The following is a 16,505-nucleotide window of genomic DNA, read 5'->3' as shown; positions in this document are numbered from 1 at the left end:
TCAAAAAACACAGGTCCCAATACTGATCCTTGGGGAACTCCACTTTCTAAATCCCTCCATTGGGAGAACTGCCCATTTATTCCTACTCTCTGCTTTCTGTTTCCAAGCCAGTTCCTGATCCACAAGTAGACCTCTTTTCTTAATCCATGATTGCTAAGCTTACTCAGGAGTTTTTAGTGAGGTACCTTGTCAAAAGCCTTTCAAAGTCCAAGTACACTATGTCCACTACATCACCTTTATCTATATTAGGGATGGAAAGACCTGGCAAATTCGGTTCTCTCCGTTTCTCATTTTTCCAGTCTTAAATTCAGTTCTCCACATTTCTGCAGCAATCTGCGATTTTTAAAAAAATATTATCCAGCATTTTTGTGTGGATTTCTCCTAATAGACACATTTTTGTAGACAGTTTTGACTAACATTTTTGCAAGAAATTTCTCATCATGTAATGCATTTTCACTCTTTTTTTCTTTTTTATGCACACTTTCCCGTAACATATGCATTTTTGTAAACTTATTTGGTTGGTGAACTGCAGTACAGATTTTGAAGGATGGCTGTGTTTGGTTCTCGTATTGTTTTAGAAAGTATGAATTTTGATAGATTTGGTTTGAAATCTGAACTGAATCGAATTTCTCATGTATCCCTAATCTATATGCTTGTTGACCCTCTCAAAGGACTCTAACAGGTTACTGAGACAGGACTTAACCCTTGCCAAAGCCATTCCGGTTGTGCTTCAGCTTGCTCTTCTATATGCTTGGTTATTTTATTTTTAACAATATTTTCTGCCAGTTTTCCCAGGACAGATGTTAAGCTAATGACCCTGTAATTTCCAGGATCCCCTCTGGATCACTTTTAAAGATTGGTGTTACATTAGCCACTTCCCAGTCCTCAGGTTAGGATGTGGATATGAGGGACAAGTTACATATTTTTGTTAGAAGGTCAGCAATCTCACATTTGAGTTCTTTTGAGAACGTTCAAGTGGATGTCATTCAGACTAGGGATGAAAGCTGCATGTCCGGGCCTTTTCAGTTGCATTCCATCAAACTTTTTTTTTCTGTGTGCATTTGTGTATCACTGTCTTGTGCTGTTCCTGGTTCAACTTTTCCCCTCCCCTCCAAATAATATTTTAATCATTATTATTTTTCTAACAAAGGGAAGGAAAGCAGCTGCACTGGGAGAACAATTCACAAATGAGACTGCAGTCTCTCACTCGCTCACTTTTGGTGTGATCTGACCCTCTGGACTTTGGCTTTCAACTTTCATTTTATAAATCCCCTCATATTTGGGAATTTTCCTCTTTTGAAGTCATAGAATCATAGAATAGCAGAGTTGGAAGGGGCCTGTAAGGCTATCAAGTCCAACCCCCTGTTCAAAGAAGGAATCCAACTTAAAGCATACCTGACAGATGGCTGTCCAGCTGCATCTTGAATGCCTCCAGTGTTTTGGAGTCCACCACCTCCCTAGGTAATTGGTTCCATTGTTATACCACTCTGTTAGGACGTTTTTCCCTGAGATCCAGCTGAAATCTGGCTTCCTGTAACTTAAGCTCATTATTTTGTGTCCTGCACTCTGGGATGATCGAGAAGAGATCCTGGCCCACCTCTGTGTGACAGCCTTTCAAGAACGTGAAGAATGTGATCGTATCTCCCTGTGGTCTTCTCTTCTCAAGGCTAAACATGCCCATTTCTTTCAGTCTCTCCCCATAGGGCTTTGTTTCCAGTCCCCTGGTCATCCTTGTTGCCCTCCTCTGAAACTGTTCCAAAGTCTGGTGTCCAGAACTGGATGTAGTACTCAAGATGAGGCCTAACCAGTGCTGAACAGAGGGGAACTAGTATTTCATGCGATTTGGAAACTATACTTCTGTTAATGCAGCCTAAAATAGCATTTGCCTTTTTTGCAATCACACTGTTGGCTCATATTCAGCTTATCATCAACAACAATTCCAAGATCCTTCTTTCACGTAGGATTGCTGAGTCAAGAATCCCCATCTTGTAACTGTGCATTTGGTTTCTTTTTCCTAGGTGTGGAACTTGCATTTATCCTGCTAAATTTCATTCTATTTTCAGCCTAATGCTCCAGCCTATCAAGATCACTTAACTATCCCTCCCAATTTTGTATCATCTGCATATTTCTTAAGCATTTTCTGCACTTCCTCATCCAGGTCATTAATAAAAATGTTGCAAGAGCACTGGGCCCAGGACTGAGCTCTGTGGTACCCAGTTTGTTACCTCTCCCCAGTTTGAGTAGGAACCATTGATAAGCACTCTTTGAGTACGATTCTGTAGCCGATCCACCTGATAGTTGTTCTATCCAGCCCACATTTAGCTAGCTTGCTAATCAGAATACCATGGGGTACTTTGTCAAAAGCTTTGCTGAAGTTGAGATATATTATGTCCACAACATTCCCACAGTCTAGCAGGAAGGTTACCCAATAAAAAATGAGATAAAATTAGTCTGGCAGGATTTGTTCTTGACAAATCTATGTTGGCTTCTAGTAATCACTGCATTGTTTTCAAGGTGCTTATAGACTGACCCCTTTATAATCTGCTCCAGGATTTTCCTAGGGATTGATGTCAGACTAACTGGTCTGTAGTTCATATGTTCTTCCTTTTTGCCCTTTTTGAAGATAGGGACAACATTAGCCCTCCAGTCATCTTGGCCCATTCGCCATGATTTCACTAAGATAATAGTGATTCTGAGAGTTCTTCAGCTAGTTCCTTCATTACTCATGATGTTCATCTGGCCCTGGAGATTTGAACTCGTTCAAAGTAATTAGGTATTCCTTGAGCATTTGTCTGTCAATCTCAGTTGATGTATTCCAGTCATGGGAGTCATCCCACCAAGTTTCAGTTATACCTATCAAGTTGTATTTACCTTCCTGTATTAACAGTTCAAGTTCATCCTGTTTGTTTCCCATACTCTGGGTATTAGTATATAGACATGGATGAAAAAGTGATTTATGGTCTGGCTTCTTTCCTACATTTTTATGAAGGCTATTATTGGGCCCCACTAGAGCTGTTCTCTCAGTTCCTGTTTCTGTGGATAAGCCTTTGTCAATCGTTACCTCCAAGTTTACATCTCATTCCCCCTTAGAATTCAGTTTAAACTCCTCCTGATGAATGCCAAATGTGACTGTGTTGGATATTCTTGGCAATTGGCCATTTACAGGTATGTTTAATTTAATAGCACTATGGTCACTGCTCCCAATGGGTTCAACAACAGTCACATCTGACAGTAGGTCCTGGGTGCCACCTAAGATTAAGTTCAGGGTCACCATCCCTGATTGGTTCTGCAACCAGCTGTTCTAGAGCATAGTCATTTAGGGTATCTAGAATTATACCTCTTTGTTGTGATTGGAACACATATGTCGCCATTCTATGTCAGGGTACTGAAGTTAAGTATTACTGCAACATTTCCTAGTTTGGATGCTTTCTAAGTTTCATTTTTCATCTCAAGATCTTCCTGAGCATTTTGATCAGGGGGACAACAGAACATCTCCAGTAGTAAGTTACTCTTGGAGCATGATATCACCACCCACAACAAGTCTGTGAAGGAGTCTGCCTTCTTTGCGGTTTCTACCTTGCTGGATTCAATGCCCTCTTTCACGTAGACAGTAACACCACCTCCAATACATCCTTCCCTGTCTTTCCAATATAGTTTATGTCCAGGGATACCTGTGTCCCACTGGTTTTCTCTGTTCCACTAGGTTTCAATTATGCTCACTATATCAAGCTCTAAGACTAAGCACTCCAGTTCTTCCATCTTGGCTCAGGGGCTTCTAGTATTACCATACAAAGACTTATATACAGTGTCTCTCGTTAAATGTCTTTGACACTTTTGGTTTAGCCTATGGTATTTGGACTCTCTGAAATGTTATATTGCGCCCCTGCACTCACAATGCTCAGTTCTAGGCTCACCCCATTTACATTTTAATCATTTTATGTCATTATCCCAGGGGGGAGATTTGTTCCGAACTGGACCTTCCTCAGTTCCTGTCAGTTTTCCCCTCTAAATCAGTTTAAAAGCTGCTCTACCACCTTTTTCATTTTAAGTGCCAGCACTCTAGTCCCATCCTGGTTTAAGCAGATCCCATCTCTTTTGTACAGGCCTGGTTTGTCCCAAAATGTTCCTTAGTGCCTAACAAATTCAACCCCCCCTCATGATACCATTGTATCATCCAAATATTGAGACTACAGAGCTGCACCTGTCTAGTTGGCCCTGCGCATGGAACTGATATCATTTCAGAGAAAGCTGCCTCGAAGGTCCTCACTTTCAGCATCCTACCTAGCAACCTAAATTTTGATTCCAGGACCTCATGACTGCATTTCCCCATGTCATTGGTGCCAACATGCACCAGAACCGACTCCTCCCCAGCACTATCTACCAAGCTATGTAGATGACGGGCGACATCTACATCCTTTGTGCCAGGCAGGCAAATCACCCTGCAGTTTGCACACTTGTCACATACCCCACTATCTATATTCCCGGTGATTGAATCACCCACAATGAGGATCTCTCCACCCCTCTGGAGAAGTATCTTCAGCTCATCTCCCAAGGAATGGGTCCCTTCTAAGGGATCATTTCCCTCTTTCTCAGAGTGATACTCTCCTTCCCTGCAGTCTTCATTCTCCATGATAGCAGGAGAGCTATCATCTTGGGAGTGGGGCACAGCTATAATGTCCCCAAAGGCCTCATCCACAAACCTCTCTGACTCTCTCAGCTTCTCCAGGTCAGCCACCTTGGCCTCAAGGAAATACAATTGTTGTCAGAGAGCTAGTAACTCATTGCACTGAGGGCACACCCATGACTTCTGTCCAACAGGCAGATAGTCGAACATGTGACAGACAGTGCAAATATGTGTCAGACACTGGAAAGCCCTCACACCCCTGCTGGTTTCCTACCTGCATAATTGTTTTTGTAGCTTATTGGGTTAACTTATTGAAAGCTTAGGGTTTGTTTAGGCCAAGGAACGGGTGAGCAGAAAGGGGTGCTCTGACTTTCTCGCTCTGCTGCTGAATTCACTCTGTTGCTTAAATTGCCTTGACACTAAATCAGCTGGGGGCTCCCTCTAGCTCATGGAACAGGCTCCCTCGCTAGGCTGTTCTACATTTAAACGCGTGTCTGGTTCCTCCCAGATGCTACTGCAGGGTGTGTGGCTTAAATTCCTGATTAAATTATCCTGATTCTTCCTTTATAGGCCAAAAGTCTGAGCTTTTTGAATTTGGTGCCTTTTTTGTACAGTACAGTCTTTAAAAGACATCTACAAGAAAGCAGTGATGACTCCTGCCAGACTTCCGTTGGCAAGTACTTCCACACAGGGCAGGGACAGCCACACTAAAGCCTCAGCCCCTGTTAAAGGCCAACAGAGTCTCAGGGGCATGAGGGACTATCAAGAGTGCCCCATCAGAAGATCTCAGTTATCAGAGTGGAGCATAAAAGCATCAGGCAGATCTTATGGACTTCATCACTGCTATGTGTGTAACTGGGGCTCACCACAACACAATCTATATCACTAATGAAAGAAGAACTTGTTGGTTTCATGAGCAGAAGCCATGGATCCACAATGTAAGAGATGATATATAATACCAAGGAGAATCAGTTATTTGGGTTGTATCTAAGTCATGCTCAGAACAGATCCACTGAAATGACTAAGGTTGTGCACACATTACTGGCTTAAAATGCCACTAGATTTTGCAGCATTTTCACGTCATTTTTGCGCGGTGTGACCCATTATAATCAATGGGTTCCACTATACGGTGATTTCCACTTTATGGCGGGAGCCTGGTCCCTAACCCGCCGTATAAGCGGGGCCCTACTGTACAGGATAGATATGGATTGTGGCTAATGTCGTGTGTATACTACTTCCCAAAAGACCAGTAGGAGTGCACTAGATGCAGAGTAAATGAGAACATATACACAGCCTATCTTAAGTCTATTGATTTTAGTGTGATTCTACTCTGAGAATGTCTTGGCTATAACCCTTTGAATATTAGCAAGCTATGAGATAACCTTATTGAAGACTGTTATCTCAAGCTATTTCTGAGTTCTCAACATGCCACAAACTTAAAATGTATATGTTGTGGTTCTGGGTTATCTTCTTCTTCTTCTTTTTAGCTGTTTCCTTGGCTCTGGCTTTGAATGGAGTCTGCACAAACACTATTAAATTAATAGTGGGAAGGTAAGTCCTGGCACATTACAACTGTTAGTTTGAATTTGCTAACTGTTGAATATACATTAAATAGGCCTGAATGCTTCTCAATGGAAATGGAAGTCACAGAGTTTATGTAAATAAAAGTCAGTGTAATTTAATTATTGCAGCTCCTGTCCTTGGACAGAAAGAAAGTGCTGTGTAAAGGATGGAGAGACTAATGGCTTATGCTAACAGCTCTGCTATTATTTAGAAATATCTAGTATGTGTGGCCTCAAGAATATGTCTGAAAGTATGGGTCTTCTGTAGTTGCAAATGTTTATTGTGTATAAACAGTTATAGTGTAATGCTCTTAAGAAACAGTGTTCATATTCAGCATTCTTCCACCTCCCACAGACCTTTCTTTTTTTCATGCTAACAACATTTGCTTTCTGTGCCTGTGGAAGGGACAGGAAATAGTTAAGTTTCCTCCTATGAGAGGATTGGGCCATGTAGCATTTGTGCAAAATGACTTGTATGAAGAACTTAACAAAACAGAAAAGGTTAAAGAGGAGGCATCAATTAAACAATTAAGGGTGATATTCAATGCTAGTCCTTCTCAGAGTGGACTCACCGAAGTTAACTAACTAATGAACTAACTTAGGTTTGTTAATTTCAGTGAGTCCGCTATGAGTAGGACATAGCTGAATACAACCCTTGACCCATTTATATGGTTCATGCATTCATAAGAAAACAAGAGCATAGAAAGCTGAATATGTAAAAAAAGGTTATAGAAAAAGTCTTCTCTTGAGACGTAAATGGTCTCCATCTGGAAAAAAAAAGGCTGCTGGACTTAGAGCCCAAGACCTCTGGTTAGGGAACACCAAGATAAGGATTGCTGATCTAGAGAGCTGCAGGCTCCTCATCCCTGCATTACTTCAACAGGAATGCTGTTCCACAAGACATGGGTAGCTATGCTGAAAGCCCTGCTCCAAGTTGCTGTGGAGTGGGCTTTTTATTGTTTTGGGGACTTTAAGGAGACACTCTCCTGCAGCACCCAGTGACCTACTGGGTATGTAAGGTGGCCTCTCAAGCAGCATGGTCATGAGCTATATAGGACCTTATATGTTGGCACCAAATCCTTGAACTTGGCATGGTAGCAAATTGGCAGCCAGTGCACATCCCACAAACAATTTGTTATATGCTAGCAGCACTTTGCCCCCACAGGTTACCTAGCCACAGCATTCTGCACTGCTTGCAGCTTCTGGACAAACCTCAAGGGTAGCCCCAAATAAAACCCTGAGGTTATTAGTGCATGGACAACGTGATCAAACTATCCCACTCTCAACTAGAGTAAAAATCACTCCCCACAGTCTACCACCCAGAAAGAGCACAGTTGAAGTCTTGCTCTAGGGGCGTGAAACTACTTATCTTTCTTGCTACCATAGGCCATGTCTAGTCTGTCACCCTGGAAGTGGTCCAAAGAAAACAACAACAATAATGTTGTTTATTTCAATTTCAATAATGCCCTATAAAACTAATTAACATGGGGTAAGCCTTCCCTCTCACTGCATCACAAAGAGCCGACCTTCTTTAGTGTCACCCCCACTGGGGTCAGCCCTGCCAGCAGCATGACCCACTGTCGTTGCAGCCCTGGCTTTTATTCTTCTCTTCCCAGCACCCATGCAAAGTGTGCTGATTTAGGGAGTGTTCTGATCACCCGCAGTCAATTGGGCTGATGGAATGTATCACCATGGCCTCCTGGCAGACAGCTGCTTCTGTGAGAGGGTGGGGGGCTGATGTCAAGCTCTCCTGCTCACCTCCACTCCCATTTCAGCTGTTTCCAACTTATCACTTGTTGCTGCATGTATTTCTTAATGCAGGGATGGCATAGCTTGGCCCTCTACAGAAGCCTTCTCTGACCTGATGCCCTCTAGATGTTTTGAACCACAACTACATCAAAATGGCCAGTGATCAGGGATTATGGGGACTGCTGTCTAAAATATTTGAAGGCACCAGTTGGGGAAGGCTTGCTCTAGATCAACAATAACTCCCATCATCCATGGGCTGGGGCTTTAGGTTCTTCATCCCTGTTTTAATGGAATATTACTTTCTTCCGCCTCACTAGTGGTGTGTGTGAAGAATGGGCAGCTTTGGTGCACAACCACGGGAGGCAAGACTTCAGGATATGCTGGGTCTGCCTGAGCAAGCCTCCTTCTGCTTCACCAATAATAGAAAGATTTGGGAAGGGCTATTTAGGTCTGTTTGACCCACCTCTCACAGCTATTTTTTCTTGTGATGAGCTCACATATCCTCTTTTTCTTTTGCGTTACACTGTACGAGAAGCCAATCACCATTTGTGTTCATATGATTCTGATTGGCCTCTGAGGATTTGGGTTTTCTTTTCTTGCACATTCTGTACTGAATACTCTGTGCTTCCTTAGTCTGTGGTCTGGTTGTCTTGTGGTTGTTGGTTCTTTTAAAAGGTCACAACTGGCAGGATCAGTGCAGCTTAAATGGGAGGCAAATGAACACCTGAGGCATCACTTGGAGGGTGAAGTTTTTTTTCTTAGACTAGCTTCTCAGTTTGGATGAATCAGGAATGTGTAGGGTGGAAGGAGCCAGGATATTGCTCCAAAATTCTGAGCTAGTTGGTCACCTGAATAACATGGGCAGGGGCAGGAGCCAGGGTGGGGGTCTGTCGCACCACTTCTGCCTATGAGTTTAGATACCTGTACTCCAGTGGCTTATTAAAAGTTAGGCAGATGCAAAGATGCAAGTTTAGCCTGCTGCAGATCTTTAATTTTTATGAACATTTGTTTTCTCTTAATGTGTTCCTTGTCTGTTCATTCTTGTATCTGTGTGCAGTGAGATGCTTACTGCTTCTATAAGTTGTTGTTTACATGTTCAGCTTTCTCCAGCCTATTTTTTCTTTCTTACAAACTAGTGAATATTTTTTGGGTGGGGGAGATAGGTGATTCCCTAATTGTTTTAAATTTCCCAGTATTCTCCTTTTTGGCTTTGTTTTATTGACTGAAATCTATTCTCTGTCACCCTTGAAAAGAAAGACTTACAATGATCTAGAATTTAGTTTGCTCAGTGTATGACACAAATCCCAGGCCATCATTTTATTCATTTTTAAAAATTCCTGTATTTGGTCTTTTCCAGGATATATATCAGGGATGAGGAAACTGTGGTCTCCAGATGTTGGCCTCCAAGTTGCATAATCCCTGATCACTGGCCATGTTGGATGAGGCTGATGGGAATTGGAATCCAAGAGCATCTGGAGGACTACAGGTTACTCTTCCCCTTATATATATGGTAAAGCTACCTAAAAACAGATTTACCCAGCTAATTTCCAAACGAAAATGCTCTCCCTTCTGATGTATGTCTCTCCCTTTACCAACACTGTGTTCTGGGCTCTTAGAATCCTTAACCACTTTCATGGCCAAAGCACTTTAGACGAAACTATTTATTTCTGAACCCTTACTTGATAGAAAACAGGAGGAAATGAGTTTCCCCCAGTGTAACTTGTCAATTTAATGTAGTAATCACTTTGAGATTTTACTAACAGTTGCTCTTCCATTTCAAATGTCCATGGTGTTCCTCGCAGACCTCGTCCCGATTTCTTTTACCGCTGCTTTCCAGATGGAGACATGAAGTCTAATATGGACTGCACAGGTGATCCAGATGTGGTCTCAGAAGGCAGGAAAAGCTTTCCAAGCATCCATTCTTCCTGTAAGTTCATGTCAATGTAGTCCAGTGTTTTTCCTTACCTGTATATTATTCCTCTTGATGGTTCCAAGGTGATATGAGATGGAAGGAATGTCTTTGGTAAGCAAGGAGATAGCCTGGCAGGGTTGAAAGTAGAAAAATGTTTATGGGAACTCTTGGTCTATAGGACTAGTGGAAGTTCTTCAAAGTGGTGAAACCATTTGAATTTATAGAAGACTTGTACAAAATGAGTTTGGCCACATATTGCCATAAATGCAGTAATGCAGCCATGTCCCATGGCAGGAAGAGGCACCCCTTGGATCTGGCCTCCTGGTAGAGGTATCACTACTGTGTACCCAGATGATGAGGGGTGGGGGCAGTTTGAATACACCAGCAGAACCACCAAATTGGATCCGCTAGTGCACCCCACCTGCTCTGACTTCACCATTGCACTGCCCCATCCCATTACAAAACAGCAAAGCTGCTCTTGTGAGATAGCTTCACAGCATTGCCACTCCCTGCTGTCTGTTTCTGAAAGTGGCCTGCCAGGCACTTCACCACTCCCAGCTTTTGGAGGGCCAGGAGTTTTATCAAGCCCTGATAAAACTGGTGAGCTGCATCGTACGATGTGCAGGCACGATTTACAGGCTAGGTATCTTTATGCCTTTAAATAAGGAAATAAATAATGTGTCAGAGCAAATGCAGCCAGGCTACTGCTTTGTGGCTGTCATCTCTGTTGGCAGTCTTTTGATCAGCACCTGTCATTTCTGTTAAGATAATATTGTTGTTCTTGAAGAAAAAAAGAATCTTACATAATAACCACTGTAGGTAGATTCCCGAATAACACACACAACACATTTTATACAGAAAGATGCAAAAGAATACTGTCATTGTGAGCGTGGAGCTGTCAGGCATTCGTGGAGAGTGGCAGCTACTCAAGTGCATTGCATTTGAAAGAATAAGAAATCTGCTTAGCAAAAAATAATTGAAACATGAGCACTGTTGTTGGAGAGGTGGCTGCTATCCAGCATCACCAAAGGGCTTATGTATGTCCCTTTAAACTGGCACAGCATGATGTACTTTAATGTATCTGTCTTTACCCTCCCTAAATTCCCTACAAACTGAAAAACATCAAAACACCGTACCCAATCCTGTAAAAGCTAGGTATGTATTTTCTTAGTGCCAGAAGGAGAATAAGTTGTGCAAACTCCAAGGTAATCCTCAGTGCACTTAGTGGAGAGTAAACACCATTGGAATTTACTTCTGAGTTAATATGCATACAGTTGTGTTGTACAGGTTGATTTGTACCTGCATGTACACCATTCTGTATTTCATTGTTTGGTGACTTTCGGCTGAATGTGTGAACTGCCTAAAGTGAAAAAGTATTGGGTGGTATCCCATGAAGTCATCCCATTAGCACAAGCACTTCTGCTTGTGCAACAGAACTTCTCGTCCCCCTGTGTGCCCCCTGCATCTTCCATATCTGCTCTGGAGGGTTGGGGGGAAACCCAAAGCCCCTGTGTGGGCACAGGGGGAGGAGGGCGGGCAAGGTCCACAGTGCTAGTGAAAGTCCATGCACTAAAGAGATGACTTTGTTGGATACAACCCATTGTGTTGGACATGATATGAGAATTATATTAATGCTCTTTGTGGTGCTTTATCTGATATGTCCCTTTCCCAAATGTATAGGATCACTTAAAGTAGCAGTGGTCAGGCACTGACCAGCCTGTGCAAATGTGATTTTGACAAATGCTTGGCTGACCCAGCAGCTTTCTAATGGCTTCACGATGGAATGTCTGGTCCCTCCAGAGATGGATTAAGCTGAACCAGGAAAGTGAGAGGAGTCTCTGAAGCCAAAGTTGTGCGCCACACAAGAACCAGGAGGGAGATGGAAGGAGGAGAGTTGGCCTTCTTTGTAGCCAATCAGCATAGCAGAATGGCACTCCACCAGCATATGTTGCATAGCAGGATAGGGAATCTTAGGCCTGGAGGCTAAAAGGAACCTGCCAAGCCTGTTTAGCCATCCCTCACGACTGTCCCCAGGCCATGCCCTTTCTAAGGCACATCCCATCTCCTCAGGCCACAGACCTGCTCCACACCCTCCTTGAATGCTTTTGCCTGGTTGGAATGTGTCACTTTTTCCTATAAGACATTGACTTTCTGAAGCCACTTGGAGAAGGTCCATGATCTGTAGTATGTTGGGAGATAGATAATTTACCCTATGGTAAAGTTTGAAAACCACCATATTCATTGTGCTCATTTACTGGAGCAATGCAGGTGAGAATGAGAGGCCCAGCTTATGTAGCTGCATATTGAAATTTCCAGGTATTGATTCAGGTGGGAGAGAAAATTCTGTAATGCATTTTTATCTTGCAAAACTCCTCCCATTATTTCCCTCCTAAAACTTAGCCATCATGGAGCTGCCCAGAATCCTGACCTATCTAAATATACCCAGTTTCTTGCTTCTACTTCCTTTGTGAGTCCCAAATCTCAGCAGCGCAAAATAAGCACTCTCCAGCCCAAGGTCACTTACAAGGGTATGACCAGAAGGCCACCACTTTGCTGAAGCTAAGGAGGTTTGGCTCTAGTTAGTGCCTCCTGGGAACCCCATGTACACTGCCTTGGGTTCTGTGATACATGAAAAGTGGAGTATAGGTTTAAGAAAAGAACAATAATAATGAAACAAAATAATAGCAAAAACAATGAAAAGTAACTTTAAAGATATACTTTATCTTTAAGGCCTAAAGATGTCTTAGACACTGTTTCATAGAGCAGTTGAACAGTCAGTCACTACAAAAATTGTAAAAATCCTAGATTGTGTCCTTGAGGTGCTGTTCATAGCATAGCTGCCATGTGAGGCCCCTTGAAATGCCTTCTCTGCTTTTTTTTGTTTCTGAGTTAATGGATTGTGGTTCTGGATATAGATGTAGCGGAGGGGGAAGAGCAAGGGGACAGATTTAGTTTTCCCTTCAAGATTGCCCTTCTATTCTCCTTTGCCCCATGTGATTAAATGCTAAGGAAAAAAAGTGCTGCATTTGGGCTCAGCATTGCAGTGGGTGCAAAACATGCTCACCTTCCTGTAGTGGAAGTCATAGAATCATAGAATCATACCTAGCCTCCTTGGCTGTATGTATGTGTGTGCGTGCTCAGTGTTATCCCTGCCTGTCATTATGCCATGCAGTTGACTAGTAATAGAATGTTTGTCAATGGCTGCTTTCACACTGCACTTTATTCTGTTATTTTGACTATTTCTTACCTGGTAATTTGCGCATTATATTTGATCTTTCACATGACGCACAAGCGAGCTCCAGAATTCTAGTGGAATGTAGTGGAAGTTTAGCGTTAATTTCTGTGATAAATGATACCAGAAATAATCCATTAGAAAGGCTGGGAACCCGGAAGAAAGCTGGAGTTTATTGCTAGCTGCAGCCGCTCATGTGACAGGCATCCCAGCATGCAGTATGTTCCTGCCCTTTAGTCACGCGGTTTTTTGGGGGTTTTTTTGCCTGACGAACGTTGTACCGGTATTCCGGCATTGGCGCAGATAGCAGCAGCATTTCCCACACATAGCCCTGTCTTGGTACAACTAAAACAATGTAAAAAGTCAGATCCTAAAGGGAGAGGGCTTGCATGGCGATGGGACAAGTTCTTAGACCTCCTACACAGTGGGGAACAGTGTGCATGGGTGAGGGACGAAAACAAGCCGTGTGAAAGACAGTTGCGCAAAATGTCAGTATATCAGCTGAAAAAGCTGCTATTCCTTAACGCAACAGGTACTGCAGTGTGAGAGGTGATTTTAGAAATCGGGACAGAAGCGCTACCTTTTAAATCCGTTAAACTAAACTAACAAGTTCCATGTGTGAAAGTAGCCAATATCTCTAAAATGCTGCTATTTTCCCTCTTCTCTTTATCCCTCGGATAAACAAACTACTCCTAAATCTTGAGGGGGGAAAATCACTGAATGGTTTGCTATCACATAAATCTGCAGTCCAGCCACTCATGTATATCCTATATCTGCCAACCTATTTGAAACCCTGTGCTGTCTTCCCACTTTATTAATGAGTCAGTGCAGTAGCTTAGCATTCAATAACACTCTGATCATCAAATGGTGGATGAATTGTAGGATCAAAACCTGCACCAAATTATATCATTTACTCTTGGCATCTTCCTTTGCAGGCTGATTATGACAGTATTAAAATGTGTACTGTTTTATGTATCAGCCTGCCCCTATATTCTTGTTGTTTCAGGAAGCATTGGAAGATTTGTCTTTTTATGTCACACATACCCCCAGTTTTTTTCCTGGAGAAGGCTGGATGTTGCTCACATAAAGAGGAAGACAATTAGCTGACTAGCCCCTGAAACAAACTGGTGAACAAAAGCTGACAAAACTGTGGGGTGGATGATGAAATACCAGATTTTGTGCTCTGCCAGTCATTTTACAGATGCTGGTGTCTGTTGAGTTGGCTGCAAAATGAAATTAAATGAGACACTGAGCAAAGGAAGACAAAAAGAGGCTATCAGTGTTTCAAAACATACTGCTTGTTTGCAGAGATGATGATTGCATATTAGTTTCTTGAGAGCAAAGAACATGAGTATAGTGATTAAGAACATGAGCCGGGCATGCTGCCATTCAAATGTCAGCAGAGTCACAAACTCATTGGGTGAACTTAGATGAGCCACTCATTTCTCAGTCTCCTCTCCCCTATCTGCAAAATGGGGTTAATAATACTGATTTCCTGTACAAAACTGTAAGGATTACTGACAGCATGTATGTGATATCTTGTGCAAATGCAGAGTATTATTAGTAAATCCACTCCATGCCTGCCATGAAAGTTAAACTCAAGATTCATGATCCTGTGGGCCTGTGGAGGAGATCCATACAAGCTCATGGTTTTATCCGCTGGCTTTTGTCAGCAGCAGTAGCTTTTGGTGTGGCTAACTTGCAGAAATGGACAGGTAAGTAGGGAAAAAGGAACATGTGAGCTGGCTCACTGAAAACCCAAACCAAAGTTGTCCCCAAACCAGCAAGTAATATTGCAAAAGAAAAAAGCCACAAGTACTCGTAAAAGGATTTATTGAAACAATAACTGTCCTACCTGTTTTGAGCACAGCTTTTCATCAGGGCCAATCAACAATTAAATTGCACACCCGTTATTACTTAAATCATGAGGGTACCTGTGACTTCATTCAAGGAGCTCATAGAGATATTCTCTTATATTTCCTTCTCTTCCCACCAATTTCTAAAATGCCCCCGTGCCTATGGAACCCCATGCCTAGATTAGTTTGTATGCCCCTATATTGATGACTTTTAAATGGGCCTTGAATTGCCTTTTTATTCCAAACTGATTTTAATTGGTATTTATGTTGATACTTTTCTGCTCCTGGTCTTTTAATGATAGGCTTGTTCTTTGAGTCAACACTTGTATTTGCCCCTCCCTCCAATATGCTGATATATTGTTTTATCTGCTGCTGTCATTCTGTTTAAAATGTTTTATGATTTGTAATGTTATAGATTGTTTTTAACATCTTGAGAGGGCAACCCTGAAATTCAGAAAATAAAGAATAAATCTACCCACTCATTTTGTCCTCACAATCAGGTTGGTTAGGCTGAGAGAGAGTGATTGGCCCAAGGCCACCAAGCAAGCTTTTTGGTGGGTGGATAGGGATTTTAACCTGATCCTAAACTCATCAGTGCTCCACAGTAACTCTCTGATGCCAGGGAAGGTTGTGAATGAACCCATCTCAAGTGTGGAATTGAGCTTGGAAAAGTTACTTTTTAAAACTACAACTCCCATCAGCCCCAGTCAGCATGGCCACTGGATTGGGCTGATGGGAGTTGTAGTTCAAAAAAGTAACTTTTCCAAGCTCTGATTTCCCCCCTCTTTATGAGAGAGATTTTTTAAAAGGGACCCACATGATAGGTTCTGCTTGTAGTCATGCAGAGCTCAGTAAAAAAAATGTAAGACTAGACTTGACTTGTGTCTAAGTCCTAATGAATAGATATTTATGTATTATTTTTATTACTCGGATGCCAAACTATCCAGATTCATTCTTTGTATTTCTCTTACCTTTAGGTATTGCCTTGTTACAACCTGGATAATCTTTCCAGTGTACCTCAGTCTGCCTATATATATTTCATGCATTCACTGTGGGTAGACTATGGCTTTTAGAAGGCCAAGCTACAAAAACTAGTCCTCAGATCCTATCTTTTTGCCACACTATATATTCTACATTGAGCTACAGCCCCTCTAATTCTTTGTTTGGATCCTACAGTAATAAAAATACAGTAATACAGTCAATAAAAGGTTTACTGAATGGTAGACGATTCTTGGATGAAAGGTTCTAACTTAGGTTAGAGTATTCATCTACGTGGCAATCAAGAACTTTCAACCCTGAAAATTCTTTGTTTCTGCTTATCCACAGCTTTTATGATATTTTACAAAGTCCTTAAGACTGCTATCCTGTACTCATTTACCTGGGAGTAAGCCCTATTGAACTGAATGAGACTCACTTTTGAATGGATGTATATAGGATTGGGCTCTCTGCTTTCAAGAAAGTTTCCTTACTGTATAAAGTTTTCGATATTACTACTTAACATTCATCTGGTGCTAGTGTGTACACAGTGGACCTAATTGTTCATTTATTTGTATTTTGTCTGGTATTCTGT

General features: G+C 42.1%; 1 protein-coding gene across 1 annotated transcript in view; it reads left to right on the top strand.

The window, feature by feature from the left end:
- The window catches only part of PLPP4 (phospholipid phosphatase 4), a 157,414-nt gene that overhangs the window by 67,042 nt on the left and 73,867 nt on the right, over positions 1 to 16,505 (top strand). The window contains exons 4-5 of the mRNA XM_061634376.1: positions 6,112 to 6,175; positions 9,738 to 9,862. Of these exons, the coding sequence (XP_061490360.1) occupies positions 6,112 to 6,175; positions 9,738 to 9,862 (189 nt within the window). The remainder of the gene's footprint in view (positions 1 to 6,111; positions 6,176 to 9,737; positions 9,863 to 16,505) is intronic.

The sequence above is a fragment of the Rhineura floridana genome, chromosome 7 (genome assembly GCF_030035675.1).
Source record: "Rhineura floridana isolate rRhiFlo1 chromosome 7, rRhiFlo1.hap2, whole genome shotgun sequence".
Taxonomy (NCBI): domain Eukaryota; kingdom Metazoa; phylum Chordata; class Lepidosauria; order Squamata; family Rhineuridae; genus Rhineura; species Rhineura floridana.
This window is presented reverse-complemented; position numbering and strand designations above follow the sequence as displayed.